General features: G+C 42.5%; 2 protein-coding genes across 2 annotated transcripts in view; both read right to left on the bottom strand.

Annotated features, from left to right (window-relative positions):
• The window catches only part of LOC117457818 (zinc finger protein 721-like), a 41,181-nt gene extending 38,674 nt beyond the window's left edge, over positions 1–2,507 (bottom strand). Inside the window, exon 1 of the mRNA XM_071205178.1 lies at positions 2,046–2,507. Within this exon, the coding sequence (XP_071061279.1) occupies positions 2,046–2,135 (90 nt within the window). The 5' untranslated portion in view covers positions 2,136–2,507. The remainder of the gene's footprint in view (positions 1–2,045) is intronic.
• Positions 2,508–4,374: 1,867 nt separating this feature from the next.
• Positions 4,375–27,637, bottom strand: part of LOC117457340 (solute carrier family 25 member 36-A-like) — a 39,239-nt gene continuing 15,976 nt past the window's right edge. The window contains exons 4-7 of the mRNA XM_034097365.2: positions 17,242–17,342; positions 14,253–14,319; positions 6,957–7,246; positions 4,375–5,452 (exon numbers count right to left, since the gene is read on the bottom strand). Of these exons, the coding sequence (XP_033953256.1) occupies positions 5,259–5,452; positions 6,957–7,246; positions 14,253–14,319; positions 17,242–17,342 (652 nt within the window). The 3' untranslated portion in view covers positions 4,375–5,258. The remainder of the gene's footprint in view (positions 5,453–6,956; positions 7,247–14,252; positions 14,320–17,241; positions 17,343–27,637) is intronic.

Consider the following 27,637-nt stretch of genomic DNA (forward strand, 5'->3'; position numbering starts at 1 on the left):
ATCAGACTTTGGTTCCACCTGGAGTAAATCCACCAGCTACCCTGCAGTCTACAAAGTACTTCAGACTAGCTGCACCTTCACCAGCTTTGAGAACACTTTCATGATCAATCATTATAAAACATATCATATATATTATTCTGAAATGGACCAATCTGCACAACGACTACTTTTACTGTCTTTAACTATATTTTGATGAGAATACTTTTCTACTTTTACTTGAGGAACATTTTGAATGCAGGACTTTTACTGAAACAGAGTATTCCTACACTCTGGTGCTTCTACTTTTACTCAAGTACAAGATATGAGTACTTCTACTTTTACTACAATATCTGAGTACTTATTCCACCTCTGGTAGTGTATTAGTCTGAATTGTAGCCACAAAATCATGCAGAGCTGCATAAAAATAGACTCACAATGGTAACAAGTGGAAAATAATATTTACAAATGTGTACAATGATTTGTAGGTAATGCTGACTACTCAAGACACCTGACTTATACATCTTCAAAGGAAGACTGTGTTCATTCTACAAGTACATGGGATTAAAGCAAAATGTAGTTTTACTTGTATAATACTTCAATTTTATATAAAAGACAGTTTGTTTTCATCTGTTTTCAAATCAACAAAGTCTTGGCTTTCAGAATATTAAACTTGTTTCGGCAAATTCAGATGATAAATACAACTTTGAAGCTTCGGCATGATTACAAGCAGAGAACGGACTAATGTAACGTCACAGCAGGCATAGCAACAGCCGGTGTTTCTTGTGAGTGTTTCCCCGGTACACAAACGCAAAAACACACAAACACACTCGCGAGCTTCCCCCAGACCAGTAATACAAACGAAAATGTGTCTTCGGGTCAATGTGACTGATTTCGATAGATCAAGTCACATTTGGTTTAGGCACGAAACATACTACCAGTAGAAATATATTGCTTTCAAAATCGCTCTGTGTCGAATCAATAGATTATATTTCGTGACTAGAACATGAAATGCCGTGAGAGCTTCATCCTCTGAACACCACACGATGGCAACTGTAACGCACATATTAATATAGGTACGCTCCTCTGAAATGTTTGTCCCCTGCAATTATTATTATCCCTCAATCGAGTTCGCTATTCAGCTAGCTAACGTTAGCTTAAACAAACGTAACATGCAACGTTAGCCTAATCTAAAATGCTCTTCTCCGGCGTACCTTTCATGTGGCTCGTCAGCGCAGACTCTCGCATCGTTATTTTTGAAAACTTTGCAGGAGGCTACTCGTGGGCTTGACCCTCGTCTTAGCCATGGCTTGTATTTGTCTTCTGTTAGCCAACGCTCGTTGAAACGGCAACCTCCTGGCACACATCTATCTCTCATCAGAATGCCCAGGTCACGTAACAAAAACACTTGCAGGTCGCGCGCATAGCGCGGGAAGGTCGGAGCGGAGCGGTTTTATGGAGAAGCGAAGCAATGCTTTTCTTTTAATCTAAAAAGCGAACTATTCAGTCAGACAGCAATTTATTGTAAAAGTAAAGCATTTACATTTTCAAGCACCATTCCCAAAATTCAAGCACTTTCCCAACCTTGAAAACACCACGTCAAATTTCAAGCATTTCAAGCACCCGTACGAACCCTGAAGTATACAAATAACCAAAATAAAGAAGTCATAGAATAGCAATTTATTTATTTTTTTGCTATTTATTGGGGGGGGGGGGCTTTTGAGTGTATCTGAATATTGGGGGGGATGTGTCCCCAATGTATATGGTGAATACGGCCCTGGATTGATGGACCCGAGGAATAAGCGTTGGCAAATGTGTTGTTGCAACTGCGTTACTGGGCATTGTAACGGGTAATATATTACCCATATTTCATTATTAATGCGTTACATTACTTCGTTATAGAATAAAGTAATATATTACTGTAACTCCGTTAATTTCGTAACGCGTTTGTTGTACACCCAACACTGGTTATACCCTAGTAATTAATGCTGCAAAGCTGGGTATTTTGAGCTTGGCGCAGAGGCTAACAACAGCTAGCTCTAACCCCATCGAATAGGACGTATATTTACCTTCTTTCTCCTACCGAATCGTCGTCGATGATGATGATGATTGTAAAGAAGTCTTGAATGTAACAAGTAACGACTGTAAAGTCGTTCCATTTAGTTTTGACAGAGCAAAACGAGTAGCGCTTCAATAAAATCGGCCATTGTTGTTGTTTTCGATGTGGGGTGTTTCCGCGCGGTTTGGCTTTATGAAGCAGGCACGCAAACGGTTACGTCATGACGCAAAACGATGACGCAATGACGCAGCACGGAAAAGCTCTAGCACGGAGCTGGAAGGGGAAAAGCCTGAAAGGGGTATATCAGGCACTAAACATGGGGGTAAAAGTTATCGGAACTAAGTATTCTTTTTGGTGTCAACGCAAAATTCCAGGCACTAACGGAACTAAACGGGAAAAGTACAGGTAAAAGTACTCCGGTGTGAACGCGCTAAATAACTCGTGCCGGGTTGATGGACCTCACGTGGGTCAGGTTTGCAAGATGCACTGGTGTTTCCATGGTAACACAATTTTTAAAGGTTCCAATTCAAGTTTTATTTTGATTTATCTTTGTTGTATTTGTCATCTGTTCCCTCTAGCTTAAATAGAGGGTTGTGCTATGTATGTTACTTTGATGTATTGTATGCAAAATCCACCATTGTCCTGAAGTATACTTTTATCTGCAATACGGTCTGTGTTTTTTTCTTCTTCAAAAAACCGGAAAATTAAAATAAAGTTACAAAAAAAAGGTTCCAATTCAAACAGTGTTTTAAAAATAAGCAGCAAAAACATAAACTACTCCTCACAATACATATATTATATAATATTGTCTGAATCTTAACGGCAATACTGCACATTGAGCAAACTATAAACTAATGAATTTCCTTAAATGCGGATCATATACAAGATTATTAATGACATTTAGTTGTAGTGCAAGAGCAACACACATGCCTTAAATGTGAGAAAATGAGTTAGACATTTCACTGATTTGAGAAGTTTAATTTGAGGATTAAGCAGACTGTGAAAAACTGATATGAAGCACTAAATTACAATGAAATGACACACATATTTTCTTATATTTGCACTTTTTATTGGCTTTTTGTTTTACAAAAACAGGTACGACAGAATGCATAGGCCGAGCCACACGCACAGACGGCTCATCGAAGACAACACGGAGAGAAAGAAGGGCGTCAGGAAAAGGCAACGATTTCTTTTAAAAAGATAAAAACACTGTTTGCTGCTATTCTTCTGAACGCATACATACTCCCATTGTCTCATTTACACGACAAGACACGACAGAATGACATACGATTGTCATTTGAGCAAACACACATACACACTTACTGGCACACAATGCAAACAGGTGCAACATAAATCATGATGCAGGTAACGATGCATCAGAAACACACACACACACACACTAATACAAGTGAAAGAGATTTAGCCAAACAGGCACTCAATATTTTTGTGAATGAGAGCGAATTGACCATTTAACCTGATGAGTGAAATCAAATATCTGCGTCCTGTTTATATTTTAGTGTGTGTTCGTGGCACAGTGTCAAACATCTCTGATAAGATTTGCACAATGAGGCTAATCTAACGCATCTTTCACGCGTGCCTTAAAACTGAAAAGTCTTCAAATGAAAGATCTATATTTCCAGTGGAGAGAAGCATGGGGGGGGGGGGTGAACACACACACCGAAGCAGTTTTCTGTAATCTGAAGCACAATGGCGGCCTCGCGACAAAATGATCTGCATATTTCACCACACTGTGACGGACATATTAAGCAGGAAGTGTTTGGATAGTGCGCTGCAGCTGTTGAAGGGTTAGCATCGTGTGCTAAGCCATGCTGCTGTGCTGGAAATGCAGGCTAGCTTCTCGCGTCATGTGATCACTTAGGAAAGGTACTAGGATAGATGTTGGGACAGCAGAATACTGTTAAAAATAAAAAACAAGAAAGCAAGTATCTTTCCATGTCATGACAAAGTACACAACACTGACGTTTTAAATTGGTAGTAATGCAGTTCACATGTTTCTTAAATAACAATGGGGGGAAATGAACAAACGGCAAGTCTTCTTCTTTCTTTTGTATACACGGTAAATTAGTGTGCGCTCATGACGCATTTTCCTGGCCACTTCCTCCACTCACAAGCACAACACGTTTCCAGAGTAAACTGAAGAGGATTGTCCCTCGCCTGTAGAACTACGTGAGGGAATATGAGATGAGGATTGTAGAGAAAGATGTTGACAGTGCTGTAAGAACAACACCTCGTTGTTTGAGGGAAGGAAACGACCAACAGAACAGCTCTCCTCCTTTTGCACTGTGCCACTTCTGGGGAGCCAAATGCAACATAATCACTTTTTATATCGACATTACATTTTGTTAGAACTTATTTTTCATCACAACATGGGTCAGTGTTTTACTTCCTTGGCTTTAATGAAGCGCATCCTCATGTCTCTGATTTCAGTAGTTGAATTTGGGGACTTTAGACCCTCCGTTTAACATTAGACGTTTCTCTTCTTCTACACCGGGATAACACAAACACGCTGAATTTGAGACTTTCATTCCCATAAATAATCAAGATGAAGCTATTTCGTGTAGAGCTGTAAATGCACGTCGACTCCGGCGTTATGAGGCGGGAGGATGAGATTATTTCAGATGCTGACGACCTGTAATCACAGAACCAGTGTACGACTCTACCAAATCTTCACACGAGGCACGTCTCCCGCTCTCTGTCTGCCCTCAACAAGCCTTAGGCACAGGTTTCTCCTTCGCCAACTTGAGAGCCACCTGTCAGGTACTTTAACTCAGTCTCCAGTCTTCTACTCTCTGATGACCGCAGGGGAACACTGCACAATACTAATGTTTAAAAGAACTGAATTGCTGCTAGAAGGGGTGGTGTTAAATCCGCTAGGTAGTAAGGATTGGAATTACTTCTTTTTACATTATTAGTATTGTTAGAAGCAGAACAAGCTGTCTTCCAGAAGCACGACTGAAGGGAGAACAGAATGGAATCAAAATAAAACAATTGGACAACCATTTCTTTAGATAAACCCCCGAACCAATGAGGACCGCCTGGATCCCCCTCCTCGTGACAGACCCTTTGGTTAGTATTTTGACCCCCCGCCCTGTGTCAGTGGTAAAGATCACCGTCTCCGTCCTCTTCAGGCGGGGGTGCAGTCAACTTTCGTCTCCGATCAGGGGCAGGGTTATGAGTACTAGGTATGGGAGGGGGAGAGGCTTTAACCGTTCAGGAGGTAGACCACCAGCTCGTAGGTGGAGATGACGATGGCCGTGTTGGGGATCTGTCGCACCAGGTGGGTGGTGAGGCCGCGGTACAGCGCGCGGTACCCCTCCTCTCTGGGCACTGTTCTTAAAGTCTGGAAGAAGGAGTTATACTTGGTGCCCTCCTCCCGTAGCCGGGTGCGGATCACTTCTGCAAGAAGAAGAAAGGGCGCGGTTAAAGGAGAGGAACTACTAGATCTTTTATTGTAAGGTTATTTGTTGGGCCACCTGGGCCTTACCATAGATAGGGTATGAGACAAGGGTTTGCTTTTTGCAAATATATTTCTTATTCTTTTCCTAGAAGATGTACGTTTGGAGTTATACGTTTTGACCCAGAATTAAGTTTATTGCGAAGTAGGTTTACAAATACAATAAATATGCATTGCAAAATCTCCATTTATGGCTGTGTGAAAATAGCTTTTAGCCTCAATGCAGAATGCGGGTATGTTTGACATGTAATTACTAGGGATGCTCCGATCGATTGGTCACCGATCGAGATCGGCCGATACTCACTCTCTACCGATCGATCGGTGCTCTCTAAACATGCCGATCGCGAGAGCCGATCGCATGACGTAAAATACATGACACTTTTCTCTGTGCGCGGCAAAACAAGCTCGCCAAAATGGCTTCACCGGTGTGGCAGTATTTTAAGGTGTCCGAAAAAGACAGTAAAATAGTGGAATGCAACGTGAAGCAGAAACCCTGCAGCTCCGCCCGCTGAGACGGACCGGTGAGCGGAACACAAGAGTTAGACCTAACACACTTAGCTATTTTATCTACCTCTGGAACAAGCTACACTAGTTATACATATATTTATTCTTCACTGTCGGGTCACTCATTACTGGATCAGTGAGCTGCATGAGATGCTGACAGGCTGTCAGGAGAGAGAGAGAGAGGGGAGAGAGAGAGAGAGAGAGGGAGAGGAGAGAGAGGAAAAGAGAGGCTTCAGCTAATTTCTCCCGTGTTATTATCCAAAGTGAATGTAAACTTGAATAATGTACATCATTTGAATGTAATAATTAAGTTGATTGTTGTTTGTGGAAGCTCCAGAGAATGAGCCCATTAACTGAGTTGTAAACACTTTAAATGTTAGATGTAAAGTGAGGTTTAAATCTTTCATTTAGGCCCCGCCCACTCGATCGGATCGGTATCGGCCGAAACTGATTCCGGCGATCGGCCCCAAAATCGGAGCATCCCTAGTGATTACAGTTCTTATATGTCTATGATTACGACTCATGACGCTCGAATGTTTGTCGCGGCCCCCTTCAATCGCGCCGCGGAATTCGCGTCCACCGCTTCAAGCTCGCCGTCGGAGCGAATTCGCGTCTGTCCGCATCTCTGCAGTGACTTTACATGTAATCGCGCGGCCCCCAAACATCGCATCGCGTCCGGTGTGAACGCAGCATAAATTCTGTAGAGTTAATTGCTTTGTAATTGTTTGCGATACTAATATAATTATAAATCTTTGTTATTTGGCGATAACAGCAGCACACTGTAACCATGCTACCTGGCCATATAAGTATACTGTATTGTCGTTACAGTCCACAGCTAAAATAAATCACCACGCCTGGAGAAGCCCGTTTCTGTGTTCTTTAAATCGGGACACATATTCATACGTTGAGCTAACTCCCCGATGTCTTTTATAAAACTCTCACCATGAGGATAAGCTAAAGTTGTGGCGCAGGTTTTGGAGGTGGCGGCAGCGAGCATCATCCCGATGAAGTCCGACACGTCTTTGGACGTCTCCTCCTCCTCGTCCATGTTCTGCGTGGCCTTGGCCTCCATGAGGCGCCGCTTGATGTTCTCGTAGATCACAAAGTGGATCACAGTCTCTGAGATGCCGGCGTAGGAAGCCGACATTCCTCTGTAGAAACCCCGCAGGCCGTCCGTCCGATACACCCGCCGCATGCACTCGAACGCACTCATCCTCCGCTCGCCCCGATTCCTGGGGGAGAAAGAGACAATGTACAGTTTCAAAGCCAAGATAAATAACTTGTCTGGTGAAAAACAACTGAACACAAACTAATATTTTCATGCCTATAATATTACAGTTTCTCTCTTACTCTTAAAAAAGGCAATATTCACACTAAGCTGTTTCCATGTCTAATGAAAATGTATATTCAGCTCATATTTTCACTAAAAATAGTCTCCGTCTCCGTGTAGATTGTTCAACTGCGTCTTAAAATGACGACGGCACTGATCGAGGTTTTCTCTAACTGTTCAAATCTGTTCATGTTTTCTGTTCCACTAACCAGTCTGATTCTGATTTCTCTGTCGTCAAACTCTCCGTCTTTTCACCTGTTTCCTTATCTTGTTTACCGTTTCCTTTGTTTTAATGTTCTTCACAACTATATATCTGAATAATCAAAAAGTATACCAGGATGTTTTTATGATGGGTGTAACTGAAATCGAATGTTGTTGTTTTTTGCCACAGATAATACAATTCTTTCTGTGGAGTGATATGACGACACAAAGTCCCTTGATCAAGGAACAGCACAGTGCTCCAAATTGTAACAATCCAACTTTATTTATATAGCACTTTAAAAACCTTCAGACCAAAGTGCTGTACAGAGAGATAAGCTCACACAACATAATATAAATACAAGATACAAACGCAAAACAAACCAGAATAAACGTAATAATTAAAAAATAAATCACAGGCATATAATAAAAACAATAGACCACTGAAAGCAAATAAAAGCAACAATCTACTTGTTTCTGAATGCCATTTAAAAGCAGTCAGTGTGGGAGCCTGTCTGATGAGCAAGGGCAGGTCGTTCCACAGTTTAGGGGCGGCAGCAGAGAAAGCACGGTCCCCTCTGCGCTTAGACTTTGTTTTTGGCACCCTTAGGAGCAACTGATCAGCTGACTTGAGTGTGAGTTGGCGTGTAGCTGAGTAACAGCTCGGAGAGGTAGGGCGGGGCCATTCAGGGCTTTAAAAGTAAATAAAAGAGTTTTAAAATCAATCCTCAAATGAACGGGCAGCCAGTGGAGTGAAGATAAAATGGGGGAAATGTGCTCGTGTTTGCGTGTGCCAGTTAGTAGCCGTGCTGCTGCATTTTGCACCATCTGGAGGCGAGCAAGGGAGGATGCACTTATCCCCATATATAGTGCATTACAATAATCCAAGCGGGAGTATTAGTCAGCACATAATTGAAGGATGCACATGGATGTAAAGTCATGAATCTTAATGTAAAGAGAGCCTAGTGAGTTACATTAAAACCCAGCAGGACTCTGGCTTCTGCACACAGGTGCATAAATAGCTGCGCTGTTGAAGGAGAAGGAGAAAAAAACAAAGGACACATAACGGCAGCATGCCTTACACAACGTATAATCTGAAATAAATGCATTGATCAGAAGACCCGAGTCACATGTCTTCAAGTAAACAGAGTCTGCTTTATCAGCTCTTTGTTTTCTGTGAGGTAATGTTATCCTTTGGGATTTTAAGGAATAAACGTCATGGCTGCAAAGGATTGATCACACCGTTGGGAAAAGGGAGATGAAGGAGGAGAAGTTCTACATCAAGTGTTTTGAGAGCTGTATTTTACATATAAAGCAGTTTCATGTAATACAACCAAGGAGCGTCTTTACAAAGCTACTCAGGCACCGTCCACACGGAGCCGAAAACGAACCGATGTCGATACCAAAAAAGTCTTGTGTCCACACTAGGGATGTTAAGATTCACCGATTCGCATCGGTGCACCGGCATAAACGTTCAACATGCAAGGGCACCGGTTGAAAGAGTGCACATCGGCTACAGTTTGGGTTGAACTCGCGATGCATCGATCGTCTCTTTGCATCGGTAAAAACCGATTCATTCAAATATATAATATTATCCACTCATCCACTCGTGTCAGCACTCTGCAAAGACGATGTTTGATCCGCCACTACTGTGCCCGAGAGCCGCGTGCACGCGTCACAGTTATCAACAAGCATGGAAGTCGAGGAGAAAGAAATACACAGCGCACCGAAAAATAAATATAAATCAAACGTTTGGCAACACTTCGGATTCTTCAAAAATGACGGACAACTTGATAAATCACAAGAAATGTGCAAACAATGCCGTGCCGCTATAAAATACACGAGCAGTACCACGAATTTAGCGACGCACCTAAAGAGGCGACATGGGGTGAATATTACGTCCGCGGCTGTCTCCCTATCCTCCTCGGATTCAGCTGAAGCTAACCCGGCTGTCCCTGGCGGCAGCAAGACTGGTGAGCAGCAGCATATCACTAACAGTTCTACCCGCTCCAAGGCAATAACTGACGCCATCGCCTTCTTTATCTGTACAGATATCCAGACGTACAGTGTCACGGAGAATGAGGGCTTCCAACACCTCCTCCACATTTTGGAGCCCAGGTACCGAATAGGAGGTTCTTCGCCGAGAAACAAATCCCTGCTCTTTATGACAAAGTTACCTCATTCACACCAACGCAACTCCGGTTCAAGCTGAGAGCTTTCCAGGTTCAGAACCGGTTCTTCGGTTTAGCTCCGGCTCTTTTCACACCGCCCAGAGTCCGACTGCTGCTGCGTCATCGTTTGCGTCATGACGTAACCGTTTGCGTGCCTGCTTCATAAAGCCAAACCGCGCGGAAACCCCTCACAGCTCACACAACAACAACAACAACAACACCGACAACAACAACAATGGCCGATTGGGCTCCAGCTTCCTCTGCACCTCTTCGGAAGACCAGATTCCCAGCAGGTAGCTGGTCTCTTCAGTGGAGCACTGCTGCTTGTTAAGTTTCTCCATCGTTGTGTACAAACTGGATAAGCCGGCTATTTGTGGTTGTTCAGGAGTTGATCCCGCCCCTGCCCCCGCCTCGACGTAAGCGTGACGTATGCGGTGCTTTTGCTCTGGCCGGACAATTTTTTGGTACTCAAAATTAACCGGATTCCAGAGCTAAGAGGCGGCTCCGCTGCGGTGTGAACAGGAAAACCCGGTGCTTTTCAAGCTCCAGCTCCGAACCGGCCCTGAAACACCGTTGGTGTGAATGAGGTAACAGAGAAGAGTTGCAATTACAGTTGATGGCTGGACGACTTGCGCCACTGACGCATATGTCACGGTCACAGCACACAATATTGATGACGAGTGGGTATTGCAAAACCATGTTCTGCAGACCAGAGTGTTCAACGAGGCCCACACAGGAAATAATGTAGCAACGTTACTGCAAGAAGTTTTCCGCGAGTGGAAAATTGAAGACAAGAATCCGGCGTTGGTCACAGATAATGCTGGAAACATGAAACTGGCTGGAGTTGGTGCACAGATGGAGCCACATGTGCGATGCCTCCCAAAAAGCCCTGAAGGTGGACGGGGTGTCGGAGCTTCTGGTGAAAATGAGGAAGGTGGCGACTTATTTCCACAAAAGCCCAAAAGCAACTGAAGCTGGAAAAATAATTGGCGTGCTTCCACCGTCCTCTCTTCAGGAGATGTCTGAGGAGACGGTGAGAAAGCAAGGCCGTAAAATCCCATGCGACCCCAAACACGTCCTGTGTAGAGAGTTTGAGCTGCTGAAGGTATAGATTACCAACCTGTAGATTGAACAGGTATAAGTTTTCCTTTGTTCCGCTGTCACTCAAGCTGCTGAACAGTCAGGAACAATTGTGATTATGCTGTTAGGAGCTGTTGGGAGGTGCAATGTTTACAGTGTAGTTTGTGCAATGGAGAAGGTTAAATAGGGGAAGTGCAATATGTGTGAATAGGTATGGATACAAGAGGGATATGTGCAATCTGACGGACACTATGCATAGGTGCAATAGGGATATGAGCAATAGGGAAAGTGCTGTACCTGTATGTTTCTTGTTTGTTTGTTTGCCATGTGATCTCTGTTCTGTATCTATGACTGATTGACCTGAATGTTTTATGTGTATTATCTCGATGCCCAAGACAATAAAGCTCTATCTTATCTTAAGCTCTCCGTGAAATGCAGATCCAGTTACACCTGCCTCACCACAAGCTAGTGCATGATGTGTCCACAAGGTGGAACAGTTCCCTGGACATGTTGGAGCGTTTTTGGGAACAGCAGCCTGCTGTGTTGAGCACCCTGCTGTCAAAGAAGATGAGGAGGGGAGAAGCCATGGCCAGCCTGACATGACATTAATCCCAGAGGTCATCAAATTGATGTCCCCCCTGAAAGTAGCAACTACACTCCCCAGTGAGGAAAACAACCCCACCATCTCAATGATCTCCCCAATCCAGACCAAACCGCGGAGGCACTTCCAGTCAGATGAGAGCGGTCATATGGTCGTTTCCCAGATGAAGGGGCGATTCAGACCGGACTTTGATGGTCGCTACACATATCTCCAAGACCTCCTCCACTACGCCTCAGCACTGGATCCCCGCTTCAAATACCTGGCTTTCCTGGATGACAATGAAACTAAGGACAGGATATTCATGAGGATAACAGCAGAGGTGGTGAAGATGGAGGGACAGGTAAGAATATACTACTCAATATATTGTAGCTAGTGTCCGTCTCACTTTCACTGTTATTTACCTGTGGCTTACTTAACTGACGCTTATTTGTTTAGTTTAAGGAAATCTAATGGCTCATCTGTGCTGATTATTGTCAGGCAGGGGATGGTGATACACTTAATGAGGACCAGGCAGCTGAAACAGAAGGTGACCGGAGCCCCCACAGCAACAACACTGTTGTGTAACTTCAGTTAAATACTTGTATGTGTGTAGATTAGAAAGAGGTGAGATAAAGGATCTGCAGTATTTTATGAAGTATTCATCGTACAAAGGTCAGTTTTATACAAGTAGAAGTGTGTGTTTACCTGGCAGTAGGCTGTCAGTAATGGCTAAGGCTCTCTATTTGGACTGGTAGATCTCGGCAGACTGGCAACTTTAAAAGTAGCTCTCGGTTCAAAAAAGGTTGGGCACCCTTGATTTAAGCATATATTATGTTTAATGAACTTTTAAACATCTTACAACTGGTTTCCTCTCTGTGCCCTTTTCTTTAGTGCAGCCATCTGCAATGAGTTAGAGAGAGACAAGAAGTGGGGCTGCAGGCTGACATGCTTAACTAACAATAATGCTTCATTTATTATATCTGTCTATCTAGCATAACATCCCAATAAGCTGCTAGCAACTGCAAAAACACTAGTGCTAGCTAATGTTTTGCAAACTATTAAAAGTGAGGCTATGACAGTAGACCTAACGTTAGTCTAGTAGCCTCACTTCTAATATTTTGTTAAACATTTGCTAGATACATGTTGGCTAGCTAATGAGCTATCAACCTGAAAAACTACACACACACACACACACACACACACACACACACACACACACACACACCACACACACACACACACACACACACACACACACACACACACACACACACACACACACACACACACACACACACACACACACACGCACACACACACACACACACACACACACACACACACACACACACACACACACACACACACACACACACACACACACACACACACACACACACACACACACACACACACACACACACACACACACACCCCTCTGCTCAGCCAGATTTCCTATAAATGTCACAGTCCATGATATTGACAGAAATGGACTTAAACCTCTCCTACCAGTATTAAGTCCAGAGGCCAGTTATTGTCAATCATTAATATTGTGTCTCACACACAAACTCTCAGTTCAAAACATTTGAAAAAAGTAGTTATCTTACTGCATGTTGCTTCTTTGAAGCGTGCAGAGGATGTGGAAGGGGCTCAAATGCATGAAAGGGCATCATTTAATAAAAATATGCCTGGCCTTTATTCTGCCTGTATCTCTCACACACATTCATGACCATCATTTAAAAATAAATGTAAATAAATGAAGTGGATTTTTGTTAATTCTCCTCACATGACATCTCAACTTGGACCTAACCCTCTGACTGACAGAAGCTCTGCTGACAGAGATGCACTTTTCTCTCTTTTTACCGCGAATCACCAAATTCGGGAGTCCTTCTGTGCCAGCTGCCAGCTTTCCGGGAGCAGGCCTTCTCACATACACATACCACTGCAAGTTGTTACCGTTTTGATTTGACAACATTATATTGAGTTATTACGATTTTATCCGAGTTATATTTCTGCCGATCGGAAGCCGATCTCTCCCTGCACTGTCACATCGCGAGTGCAGTAAAGCCCGCCTCCAGTACTGCAGGATCTGCATTCTGATTGGCTAAAGCACTTCTTTGTTGAAAACTCTGTGTAACGATTGGGCTGGAACTTGTGTGTTGTTAACCCTTTGGGAACTGGGATACATATGCGCAAAAAAAACAACACAATTACAATTCGATATGAACTGAGGAGCCGCATGAGACTCGGCAAACAGCCGCATGCGGCTCGAGAACCGCGGGTTGGCCACTCCTGGCCTACTGAATGAGTGTTATGTACATCAGTCTGGCAGTTGTATTGCACATTGTTGATGCTGGTCAATAAGGAATAAAACTAAATCCTCTGTCGTACCATATTGAATTGTATCATTATTTTGCACCGTGTTGAATCGCATCGTCCCGTATCGCATAATGTTGAATCAAATCGTATCGAACTGTATCGCAACAGAGGTGAATCGTATCGCATCGCCTGGTGTTTCAAATGTATCGTTAATGTATCGTATCGTGGCAACGTATCGAGATGCGCATCACATCGGCCTCAGTGATGGAGATGCACATCCCTAGTCCACACGGAATCGGCTCAATAAACCTGTCCGTCCACACGAGACCGCTCGACCCGCTGGAGACTCTGTAGTACATATGCCAGGCCTGTAGGTGGCGCTGTACTCCCGCCACAAAATACACCAAAAGCTGTGAATAAGAAAAAAAAAGTACTCCGGTGTGAAAGCGCCAAAGGTGTTCCTGTGTGGCATGATAACACCTCGAAGGGCTTTGTAACACTGTCGGTCCCTCTCATGTGAAGTGAACTTTGTAACGCTCACACCCAGGCGTCATGTTTACCTCGCATCCAGCTGCAGACGAGTCTTTATCAGCCATATGGGGTTGGTGGCTGTGATGGCTGTAAAACCTGCAGGGAAAAAGACAAATGTGTTCAAAATGTTCCATGGTGTGTTATTATCAGCTGTCTGACAACTAACACAGAAAGATAATATGCTGTATTCATGGTAGCTAACACAATGAACAATTATTATTTTAACAAAAAGCACCATCACGTGAGAAAGCTTGATCTTCTATAGAATATCCTCTGTGTGATCTGAACAGGAGCTACTGCATGTCATCAAAATCAATGTCAAGCAAACAGCTGTAAAAAAACAGCTTCTTATCCAATGAACTTTATGGTAGGAGAGTAGAGGACAGAAAGGCGTGTGAGAGAGACGAAACGGATATAAAAAGTGGCATAAATCCACATGATATGCTTATAAAAATGAAGACCAGGGATTTCAAAACCATTTGACCTCCCGTAAAAAGCTCCGTGTCATGTTATATGGTAATTTATCAAAGGGACCGTTTTCTGCAGAAAGAGTACCGTACTTTTCGGACTATAAAGCGCAGCAGCTAAATTGTCTGTCTGTCTTGCTCTCGTTCTGTCTCTCGGTTCCACTTTTACTTTGGCGCGCTACCTGTCTCACTCGTTTCCGGCCTCCAGCTTTTCCTGCTGGAGCCCGCCGCTTAAAGGTGGCGGGCGCGGACCGGTCATAGAGCCCGTAGAGTTAAAGGTGGTTAATTTTACCTGTAACATCCATAGATTTAGGAGGTTCCCTAGTGGCCGTTAGCTGTACAAAAAAAATGGGGGAAAAAGTCGCGGCTTATAGTCCGAAAAGTACGGTACTCTCTTTATCAAACTTTACTTTACCAGATGTCTAGGTATCTTCTGCTGGAAATTGAAAACTCACCTGTAGGCAATTAAAATACTCAAATAAAAATGTATGAAGCACTTTAAATGGTTTGGCTTATGCTTTGATTCTTCTTGCTAATCTTTTTCTTCATGGTTGGTTGCACCTAATGTAAGCTGCGTCAGGTAAATGTAATGTAAAAGAAAATGTTGGTGATAATGATTGTGTACATGAACCTATGATGGAGGATTTAGTAAACAGAAATACGTTGCTCTAACAGCTGCTGTGGCTTTCACCTGTCGCTGAGATAAATCACTGCTCCATCGAATCCTCATCACCTGTCACTTTATTTAGTCTGCAGAATATGTGCATTCACTGCTGGAGAGATATTTACAGACAAAGCTGACCTTGACTAAAAGCTTCACCGACTGAGCAGCGCTGTAAAGATGCAGAGGGACACAAGAGCAAACAACCAACCGTTGACAAACAAAGTGTGAGGGGAAAATAACACGGTATTTATTCCTGTCCTTTTAACATGTTACATTTTAACTGAGCTGTTTTAAGATTTCTGTTGGGGCAGTATATCGCCACCGAAAGGTGAAGGAAAAAAGAGGAGGATTCTCTCTGCAGGACAGAATTTAAACAAGTCTGCAGCAGCATGAGTTATTGAAAATGTTATTAGCCAGATTGGCCTACTTGTACTATGGTTTGTTTATAAACCCAAAAGAGATTTTTGTTAAGTTTTGTTCTCAAAATCCTAACTTTTATTTAAAAAAAAAAAAAAATTCCCCTTAAAAAAAGTTTGACTTGTTTTTTCAAAATGTTTGACTTTCTAATTTTTTGTGTGACTTTTTCTAATAATATTTTGACTTAAAAAAAAGGAATGGAATTGACTTTTTTCACAATACATTTTTGTAAGAATTCTCACTTCTATAGTGAAAAAAAAACATGTGTTGTCCTAATCCTCTTCGGTACAGAGGCCTGTACTACGAAGCCGGATTTTCGCTTAGCGGCTAACTTCAGGGAAAACTCTGGGTTTCCGGTCCTTATGCTTAGCGGCTAGCCTGGTCCGGAGCAGGTTAGGTTCCAGGACAAGAGATCAACTCAGTGAAAGCACCAATCAGAGCTCCGTGTGCGGAGTTTAAAGCGATCAAGTCATATTACAGGAGAAAGGAAATACAGAAAAGCTGCCGTTGCAGGAAAGACGGCCGGCAAAAATCAACGGACTGTGTGAACGTGAAAATTAATAGAATATCAGCTCCATCTTCAGAGCAATCTGACTATTATAACATTAGCGTTAAGAAAGCTTACTTAAATATCTGCCACAACATCAGTAACCGGATCAGAGTACATTAAGTACAGTCCGCGGCATATCACTTCATAATGTATCACATATCTCCTGATCTGAGTCAGCTGAGCCGTATCTGGCCGTGCAACACTCACAGTGTCACAGACTGGATGCAGAAGGATTATTTTAAGCAACACATTAAGTTGACGAAACACTCGAGACAAATGTAATGAAAGTCAGATCGTGTTTTAGACGGGGCAGTGATATCATAAACCTGTTAATGTACGCATTCAAACACGTGTTCTGTTCCCAGCTGTGTTCACCTTGCAGGTGCAGCTCTGAGGCTTTGATCCTGGATAAAGTATTTAAGTCATGGATGTTTAAAGTTCAACTTCTTCATATGTCTAATATTATAGTTGGCTTTTCCTTCAGGAAGTATGACGCTGCGCTGTCAGTACGCTTCTCCATGTTTGTGATTGGTCAAATGTTGCTAACCCCGCCCCCAAACATATCCAGATTATGTTGAACTGGATTCATAGTACAGGCCTCAGGAGTCTATTTAATTAAATAACTTACTTTTAAAAGGGCCTTGATGTGATTTGTGATAAAGCCTCCCTATCAAATATCTTCAAGCCCAATAATAACCTAAGGTACTATTTCAACAGAATATCTCCGGGACATTGAAATATTCCCCATAAAGTTAACCAGCACCTATTTCTTTCTAGTGGAAACTCTAAGGCACATGCTGGGGTTTGTGTTTCTTAGAAAGCAGCATCCCTAACAAGAATGGTGAGCATGTGACGAGCATGCTGGATATGTTCCCATATGTCGAAAAGCATTGTGGTAAACGTCCACCCGTTGTAGTTACCTGCCATTCCAGCCGACACCATGTGTACCTGCGTGGAGTCGGGTTCAAACACACCGTTCAGTTTCTCTTTGGCCGTGGAGTAAGCAGCAAAGTAGATTGCTCTGTTGGCAAAAAAACACGAAAAGGTGAATAAATAAATGTAACACAAGTACAAGGAAAAACATGTTTTTCTGCTGAAGTGTCAATACAATTAGTCCTGATGATGTGCCTCCGGTAGCTTTGTAGCCTTTTAATTACACAACATCAACAAATACAAGCGTCCTCATGTCTGCTTCAGCCTAATGAGCTTTGAAAAATTAATGAGGTGTAAAGCAGAGAGCGGAACCAGCAGCAAATCAGCTGGGTAGACACAGAGGCTACTCAGTACGAACGGCACGTCTTAATTATTTTCACTAATTAAAAGACAAAATCACATCTCAATAAAAACAACTGCTTCCGTTCTTTTTAACAGCATAATGTACCGTGTGTTTGCTAATGAAGCTCATCAGTCACTTATAAGAGTGTCTGTGTGAGCGTTCATCTTCAAATCTGCGTCACAGCTCCTCTGCATCAGCATTTATTCACGCAAGATGCCAACAAAACACTTCACATGTGCTAAGCACTGACATCTGCCTGCTGCGGCATTACGGCTTCCCACTGCCATTAGCGCCCACTTTGTTCCCGTCACTACCACCGAGCGTGATTAATGAGCGCTAATGTTGTATACAGTACATAGCATTAGCTAACTTCAGTCATGTACAGCAGGGGTTCCCAACCTTTACTGGGCCAAGGACCGGCAGACGCATTAAAAAAAAAAAATCACGGACCGGTTGTCAATTTTAACTGATTTTAATATTTACTCACCAGCAGCAGCAACAGAGGCTAATTGTATGCAACAGCCTGAACAAATACTAGAACAATATGCATCCACAAAATATTAACAACGTTTAAAAAAGAACCAGTGTCGTTTTTTGTTTTTTTCGGAAAAACGGAAAACCAAAAAACTGACGTTATTCAGTTTTTAAACCAAAACGGGAAAACAGATAAATCAACGTTTTGGTTTTGTTTGTATGATTTACGGATAATACATTGAATGCTGGGAAAACGAGGAGAAGGCGCATTATGAAGGAGATGTCCGGTCGCCTGTCTGTGTGTGTGTGCGTGCGTGCGTGCGTGCGTGCGTGTGCGTGCGTGACACTGGCATTTGTTTTCAGAAGATATTATGATAGTGACGTTCGTTCCGGTGCACGTCCGAAAGCATTTAGCACTACATCGAGATTAAGATTAAACTAATTTATTTTGGGAACACCCGCATATAGGCTACCTATGGAGTTAGCCAGATGTGTGTAAATTACTGTTCATGGTCATTTGAAAACAAATGCCGGTGTCGGACAGACACAAACACACCGAACACACAGAGCTGAGCAGAGTATACACACACACATCATGCGCCTTGGTGACTGGACATCTCCTTCATAAAACTAATAAAAGGGGGAGTAATCGGGCAGTTCGATGTGTGTAGAGGTGTGTGTAGAGGTGTGTGTGGTTAACACGTAGCAGCCTGAAGTCACTCGCTGTTCTGATGAAGGTAAACACAGCGAAGGCAGTGCGTAAAAAGGCACAGCTCTCGGCGCGCTGGTGCTGCACTTCTCAGAGGCGGAGTATACGTCCCGCTGCCTCCTGATGCTGCCTGCAGAGATTTCATGAAGTGAAGGTTTTCCTTCTATCAAACAGCTGCGGGCAGCAGATACCGTGAGAGTCCCGGACATGATTTCATAGATCAAGGCAGACTGGTTTAATCTCCTGTTGTGCCAATCCGGTGCTTAAACATATAGCTCTACACCCCTGGCCGACATGTCCTTAAAATGAAGTCTGAGTTTGAAATATATCTCAAATAATGTATGCACTGCCATTTCCCCACATAAACATAACAGTCTGCAATTAAACGATTGTCTCCTGTGCGCTCCTCTTACTTGGCGCACCGGTAACTTTCTCGTGCGCACTGAGAGGCTGAGACCCTGATCCGCAGAATCCCTCGGAAACATCATAAAAGCCATTTTCAACAATTTTCTGGTGAAAGATTAACTAGGCTACTGGATGAAATAATATGACTGGTATTGGTGCAACAATTAAACACTTTTTAAAAAAAATATTATGATAAAATATTTGTATATATTTATAATTCTACAAATATTACGATAAACTCACAGCTATTTCGCGGCCCGGCAGTAACACGTACCGGTCCGCGGAGAACCCCTGATTTACAGTATTTACAGGACACAGACCAAACGCTGTTGCCATGTTTGCGTGTAGAAACTGCTGAAAAGCCACGAAGATGAATGAGCATGTATTTCTAACACATTGTATGTGATAGGGTAAGGAGCGGGACATCTCTAAGCAGTTGACCAATCAGAGCAGACTGGGCTCTGGTTTCAGACAGAGGGTGAAAAGGCAGTATGAGAAACGTAAAGAGCTTTTTTAACATTAAAGCATGGAGACATATCACAGTAGAGCAGTTGTTCTCAAAGTGGGGGGCGCAGAGGCATGCCAGGGGGGGAGCAAGAGACCAGGAGGAAAAATGTTTATTTAAAAAAAAAAATCATAATTTCAAAAATTATTGATTCGAAAATAATATGATGCAGTACAGTACTATTATGTCTGGGTCTCTGTGTTTCATTAAAGCTCGACTCTGTGTGTGTGGAACGAGCCATTTTGTGTGCGCGAGAGAGAGAGCGCCCCGGTACTGGAGATCGTTGTTGTTAGCTTCTGGTGTTAGCGAGCTACGCCAACGGATATAAGGAGTTTTTTCAAAAACAAAGTGGAGGAGAGTCCTCTCCTGTCAGACTGAGAGACTCAGTGAGCTAAAGGACTCTCTCAGCGTTATCTCAGTGGGCCTCAAACGTTTTGGTCACCATTAATGTAAACAATTATTTCCGAGGCACACGTTTATATGATCATTATAGTTATACAAAAATAAGAGAATAAATTAAAAACAGGTATGAAATACTATATGACAGTAAAACAAGAATAAAGTTTAAAAGAGTGATTTGTAAAATATCCATAAAGAAAAAGTAAATCTTCAGTTCTGTTTCATATGGGTGTTGAGAGATGTATCCATAGATCTCTTCATGTTGCTCTCAAAGTGCACCAGATTGATGCTTTTAACTTCAATATTAAAAAAAAAATCGTCCCGGGGGAGCATGCCCCCGGACCCCCTATGTGAGGTCCACACACCACCTATAAAAATAGCACTTTACCCCTGCTTACACCTATATGCCGTGAGCTGATTATCGAGCCTTCATTGCGACAGCGCCCGGTACATTAATGGGAAACCCTAAATGTTTGAGCACCCTCTATGAAACGTCAAGCTACCCCACAGCACCCCCAAAAGAAATCTCTGGCGCCACCACTGAGCCTGACTATTTGTGTTGGGGGGGGGGGGGGCCGACCTTTTTTTTTCTCCAAAGGCCTGACAGAAAAAGTTTGAGAACCACTGCAGTAGAGACACTACACACTGATATACACCTGAAAAGAGCAAAATAGGGCCTCTTTAACAAATAGTGTTATTCTTCTGATTTTAATATAAGAACACATTGTAATTTGGCTAACATTTGGATTATTTGTGCAGCCCTAGTGGTTACATAACACCACTTTTTCTAACAGCCATGTCAGCCCTTATGTTGACAGATCAGCCTTGAAAGTACTGAGACAAAGTGACAAATGTTAATGAAACAACTGGCGTATAATAAGCACCGCTGTTATCAAAGCCCTGTAGGAAACTGATAAGATGACCTTGGTGTTTGTTTTGTATGACGTGCGCCACGGGTGCTGAGATAAATCTATGAATACATGCACACTAGGGCTGTACCCGAATATCCGAATATTCGTTCGTTGGAGTACTATTCGGGTTTCAATTTCGTTAATCGGATATTCGTTTTGTTTTGTTTTTTTCAAATTGAATTTATTGAAATCTCCAATATCAACCTAAGGCAAGGCAAGTTTATTTATATAGCACTTTTCAACACAAGGCAATTTAAAGTGCTTTACAAAAAATGAAAGACATTAAGCATTAAAAAAGAAAAGCTAATAAAATAAACATTAAAAGGAAAAATACATGGATAAAAGTTACAGTGCAGTTTAAGATATGAATAGTTCAATTAAAAGCAGCGACAAAAAGAAAAGTCTTCAGCCTGGATTTAAAAGTAGTAAGAGTTGCAGCGGACCTGCAGGTTTCTGGGAGTTTGTTCCAGATATTTGGAGCATAATAACTGAACGCTGCTTCTCCATGTTTAGTTCTGACTCTGGGGACAGAAAGCTGACCAGTCCCTGAAGACCTGAGAGATCTGGATGGTTCATAGTTTAGCAGGAGGCCAGTAATGTATGTTGGGCCTAAACCATTCAGTGCTTTATAAACCAGCAGCAGTATTTTGAAATCTATTCTTTGACACACAGGAAGCCAGTGTAAAGACTTCAGAGCAGGAGTGATGTGATCCACTTTCTTAGTGTTAGTGAGGACTCGAGCAGCGGCATTCTGAATCAGCTGCAGCTTTTTAATAGATTTTTTAGTGAGACCTGTGAAGACACCATTGCAGTAGTCGAGTCTCCTGAAGATAAAGGCATGGACAAGTTTTTCTAAATCCTGCTGTGACATTAGTCTTTTAATCCTAGATATATTCTTTAGGTGATAGTAGGCTGATTTAGTAACTGTTTTAATGTGACTGTTGAAACTCAGGGCAGAGTCCATGACTACACCTAGATTTCTGGCTTTATCTGTTGTTTTGAACATTGCAGGCTGAAGCTCAGCGCTAACTTTTATACGTTCTGACTTGGCTCCAAAAACCATTACCTCAGTTTTATCTTTGTTTAATTGGAGAAAGTTCTGACACATCCAGTCATTGATTTGTTCAATGCACTTACTCAGTGTTTGAATTGGAGCATAGTCTCCTGGTGAAATTGTTACGTAAATGCGTGTGTCATCTGCATAGCTATGGTAACTTATTTGGTTGTTCGCATGTAGATGTTAAAGAGAAGAGGCCCCAAGATGGAGCCTTGAGGAACCCCACATGTCAGATATTTGTCAACTCAGATGTGTATTTACCTATAGAAACAAAGTTCTTTCTGTCCTTTAAGTAGGATTCAAACCAATTTAGAACTGTTACCGAAAGAAACGTAAGAGCTTGTGCCTCTTCGGGGGTGCCAACACTTAAGGCGAGACACGGCAGGCAAAAACATCGTTTTTCATGCACTGGTCAATTTTGAGATTTTGTGCTATTTTGATTCAATAACATGTTTTCTTTCAGGCTTTTGAAAGGAAAACGTTGAAAATACACATTTATGTGTTTATTTTACTATAGTTTGTCTATTTGCGTCTTTAGATTTCTCCTATATTCACCAAAAGTTAGCATTCTAACGTAACATAAAGTTCCGCGAAAGCTGTTTGCACCATGTCATCAGAGGTATCGCTGGAAAGCTCTGTTTCTCCTGCACAATCTCATCGGATCCAAATATGGTCATTTCCTTTGTATCAGCAACCAATCGTGAAAGCACAAAGGGGTCTTAAACCAAGAAACAAAATCTGATTGGCTGGTGTCAATTTCTGACAACGTGATTCGTTCAGATGCGTCACGTGGTGTGCTATGACACTTCCTTGTTTAGCTTTTCGCAGAAAATGTAAATCTCAAAATGGCAAAACAACCGCGGAATAAACGTACAAAGAGAAGACAACAACAATTGTTACTTGCATGAGGCAAGGTACAACACAAAACAAATGTCCCCGAACCTGAAATACCTTCAATGAGTGTGTCAATGCGCAAGCTGTCACCCAAAGAGCAGGAGGGTTTAGATAGCGCCACACAGCAGTGGCTGATAATTCATGCAGCGCGGCTGAATGAACTGCTCAGTGGGTTGATTTGTCCAAATTGCGCAGGGACAGGGCTCAAAGTCAATATTGATCCGCAAAACCATGGTTTCTGTAGCAGCTTAATTTTAGAGTGCAGTCTGTGTGATGGCCGGTACCGCAAAAGTGTGTACACATCTACGCGTCTTCAAGACGAAACCAGGAAGGATGTTGCTTTTGATGTGAATGTGCGAATGGTGCTCTTAGCGCACGAGTTAGGCTTGGGCTTTGCAGCTCTGAACAAAATCAGCAAAGTGTTGGGGATTCCTGGACTTCATCTCAAAACCTATCAAAGACATGACAAGAGAGTGACAGGTATAGAAACAGGATTGAGACCAAGAAAACTTGAACTATTGAATACAGAGTATAACTTATCAGGACATTCAAGTTTTTTTCTCTAATTAGTGGCAGAAATAGAGAGAGGCCTGGAGTCACTTCACAGGACAAGGGAGCAGGTCAGGCAGGCTTATGCAGATGTAGACCCAGATGTTGCAGAGTTGCTGAGGGAGGACGCAGATGCAGTGATAAACATCAGCGTGTCATTTGATGGCACATGGCAAAAGCGAGGCTTCACATCCCATTATGGGATAGGTGTGTGCATTGACATCCTTACTGGATTGGTGATAGACTATGAAATCCTATCATCATATTGTCATGCTTGTGCTCTAAAGGGAAATGCCAAGCAAGTGCAAAATATTACAGAGGAGGAGTATAACAGTTGGCGACAGACACACATTGATTGTGCAAGAAACTTTGCAGGTTCAAGTAAGGCAATGGAGCAGGAGTCAGCCAAGAGAATGTGGGCCAGGTCTGTGAATCGCCACCAGGTGCGGTACACCGAGATGTTGTCAGATGGGGATAGCGCAGCATTTAGGGAGGTGGTTGCACTGAATCCATACCCTGGGCATGAAGTGGTGAAATCAGAGTGCATCAATCATGCCCACAAGCGAATGGGTACAGCACTCACAAAAATTGAGTTCACAGGGAAAGTTAGGAGGGAAGGGTGTAGGGAAGCTGACTGCAAAGAAATGCAAAACATTGCAAAATTATTACAGGGGGGCAATTCTGAACAACCAGGGTTCAATTGATCAGATGAAGGCCGAAATATGGGCAGGTCTCCTCCACGGCATGTCTACAGATGACAGCCCCTTACACACCAGGTGCAATCCCTCCTGGTGTTGGTATAGGAAAGCAGAGGATAATGGGGAAACACCTGGTAGCCACAAACTACATGCTGCAAACTTTTTAAAGCGAGAGGTGGGGCAAAATCTTATCCCTGTGTACCACCGCATGTCAAGTGACAGCCTGCTACAGAAAATGCAGCATGGAGGTACTCAAAATGCCAACCAGTGCCTCAACTCAGTGATATGGGCGCGGTGTCCAAAAACCGTCTTTGTGGGGAAAAGCAGGGTTGAGGCAGCTGCAAGTATGGCCATCTCTACCTTTAAAAAGGAATGGTATGCTCATGACACTCATTTTTTAAAAATTATCATCCGATAAAACAGACCAGTCTCTGCCAGTCTCTCTCTTTTTTTTTTTAATCCGATGACATTATCAGTGATTTTAAACTGATTATATACCGAAATAACATCAACACTGTGGGCGCCGCCATTTCCCGGACGTGACGTAATCCATGCGTTTGGTTTTCGAAGACACGTTGATCTCCATGTTATTTACTGTAGTTTCTCACTTCAAATATGCCTCACTGTATCGCGAAATATTGCCATAATTCGGATAGGAACAATCCACGGAATGCTCGGTTCCATCTGTTGCCAAAAGGTAAGCATAAGAAGTACATTCAGAGGCAGTGGCTAGCGAAATGTGGCCGGCCCGAACCGAGAGATTCACAGGCTCATGTATGCAGCGAACATTTCACATTTCCGGACGACTACTCTGAGAGTATGATCAAACATAACATGGGATTTAAAGAACAACCATTACTCAATGGAGATGCAGTACCATCGGTCTTTCTGGTGTCATCACCGACCAGGACACCAGTTCGGCCAGTAGAGAAATCGCCCTCTGCAAGTGTGAAGCGACGGAGGAGCAGAAGTAGTGCTCGGAGTAAGAATACGGTATAGCGCATTTCCATTGCAGCGGCTAGCCCCGTTTTAACGTCCTTTAGCGTCCAGGCCGGGACAGTTTTTGGTGGCCTTTCCATATAGCGTAGTACCGACTAGTGTGTATTTTACCGGCCCCATAAAATCGTGATTCTATGGCCAGGGACAACGAAGCTGAGTATGCTAAACTAGAGAGGGAATCGCTAGCAAGGGTGGTACTACATGCATACATATAGTATCTTATATCATCTTCCCATTATACACACAAGCATTTCCAAACATTTGGACTACCTATGTTGCAAATGTATTATCTTTTCAATTTACACACGGCATCTATTGCACGTCTGTCCGTCCTGGGAGAGGGATCCCTCCTCTGTTGCTCTCCCTGAGGTTTCTCCCATGTTCCCTTTAAACTGTGGGTTTTCTTCGGAAGTGTTTCCTTGTACGATGTGAGGGTCTTAGGACAGAGGGTGTCGTATCGTCATACTGATATGTATGGCTGAATTCCCCCATCCAATCTCTTCACATTGGTCAAAACTTGTTCCTCTGCTGACGAGTCCGAACTGAAATACTCCACCATATTTCCGTGTGTTGACAAAGTGAACGCATGGATGACGTCACGACCATCACGTGACTACTGAAAATGGCAAACATGGCGGCGGCCAGACGGAATATACAGGTCTTGATAAAAAAGAGCTATAAAATCATTATTTACCGGGGAATATCGCTGATTTCTTCAGGGTATGGTTTAAACATAACGTTTCACTAAATACTGAAGTTTTGATTAATTATCTAATGAGTGGACCATTCCTTTAATGAAGGTGCCTCTACCATGCTGGCTGTTATGCAGAAGTTGTAAGCACAGCTGTTACTGTCAGAGCAATGAGAGAAAATGATTTGCTTAGAATTTCAAAAGCTGAGGCTGTTACATCTGCCAGTTTAAAATATAGGCGCAAGAGTCGAAGCACAGCAAAAAAAGTAAAAATACATCAACAGGAGATGCAGGAGGGGCCTACTTATGGAGCAGGCATGGACTAGGCTGTGTTATGTAGGACGGATGGACATACAACTAGGGTGGCAGATATTCTGGTGGCAGTGTGTGTGTTACCGTGGTCGCAGTGTGTTTGTGTTACTGTGGTTTTGTTCATCAGGTCATATACTGTGTTACTCAGTTTTCAGGTGTATTGTGTTTTATATGTTCTATATTGTTGTTGGTAAGTATTAGATTAGATATTGTGTCTGTAAATAGTGTCTTCCAATAAAAACTTTTTTGAATTTGACAATATATATCTTTAACGGTCGTTTTCTCAAAATGAGTTGTTTCTCCTACTCTGAGTTCGAAATGTCCACTTCAGTAGCACTTACATACACCAAACCTTCCAGTTATATTACTATCAATATTATGAAGGCTTTTACAGAAGGGTTTGTTCATATATCATTCTTAGCCTGAATTATACAACATTTATACCTAAAAACATGGCGAAAATTGATATTTTAGGGCTGTTGACAATATTTTCTGATTTATGGAGTGATAAAAAGAGATATCCAAAATCCCTTCTGTAAAAGCCTTAGTTTCTAATATGACTACAAAATGAAAGAAGAATTTTGAACTTGGCTTTATCCAATGTTCAGAATTGGGTTCCTGAAATGTGTTAAAATATGCGCATATTTTATATGTAGATATTACTTTTCTCCATCACGTTGTTTCCAAAGCAACAACAACTTCCTGTCAACTGCGCTAACTCTCCTTCAAAATAAAAGCATGTCCATAAATAGGTATCCAAGCGAAATTACACCTAAGACATATACAACTGCAACGCAAAGAACACAAATTGGGTTTTACACATTAACAAATAACTATAAAACAACAACACTGCAGAATAACAAAATTAATGCCGTGAATACACCGAAATACACGTGTTGAAGCGGTGCACTGCTGATTGCTACGCCTACGCCCCCGCCCCGCGTGCGGGCCAAATAGTCGCTGCTGATTACTACCGAATATCCGGAGCCTGAAAAATGGTATTCGGGACAGCCCTAATGCACACATTTGATTTAAAGAGCACTGACTGAGCGGCATGTGGTTCCCTGGGCTTTAGATTTTAGATTTTGTTGATTTGTATCACACTCTTTCACAGTAGACATTTTGGCTACGTTCACAATCACATTACTGAGCTTAATGCTGCAGGATTTCATCTGGAGAGGGATAACAGCACTGGAGACACAATTTAGCAGATTAACAATGTTATCAAATGTTTATTTGTCAAAGAGATACTGAGTTTTGTAATTGACTTTACTCAGTAACTATTTAGTTGAAGAGAAAACTAACAGAGTTGTGCAGGAATGAGTCAGCATTTTAGGGTTATGAAACAAGGTCTGTGTTTAACACAGGAATCTTGAAGTCAAATGTAAGACCTTTTAAGACCCTTTCCATACATTTTAAGACCTCATCGCCACTTTG

The sequence above is a fragment of the Pseudochaenichthys georgianus genome, chromosome 13 (assembly GCF_902827115.2).
Source record: "Pseudochaenichthys georgianus chromosome 13, fPseGeo1.2, whole genome shotgun sequence".
Lineage (NCBI taxonomy): Eukaryota > Metazoa > Chordata > Actinopteri > Perciformes > Channichthyidae > Pseudochaenichthys > Pseudochaenichthys georgianus.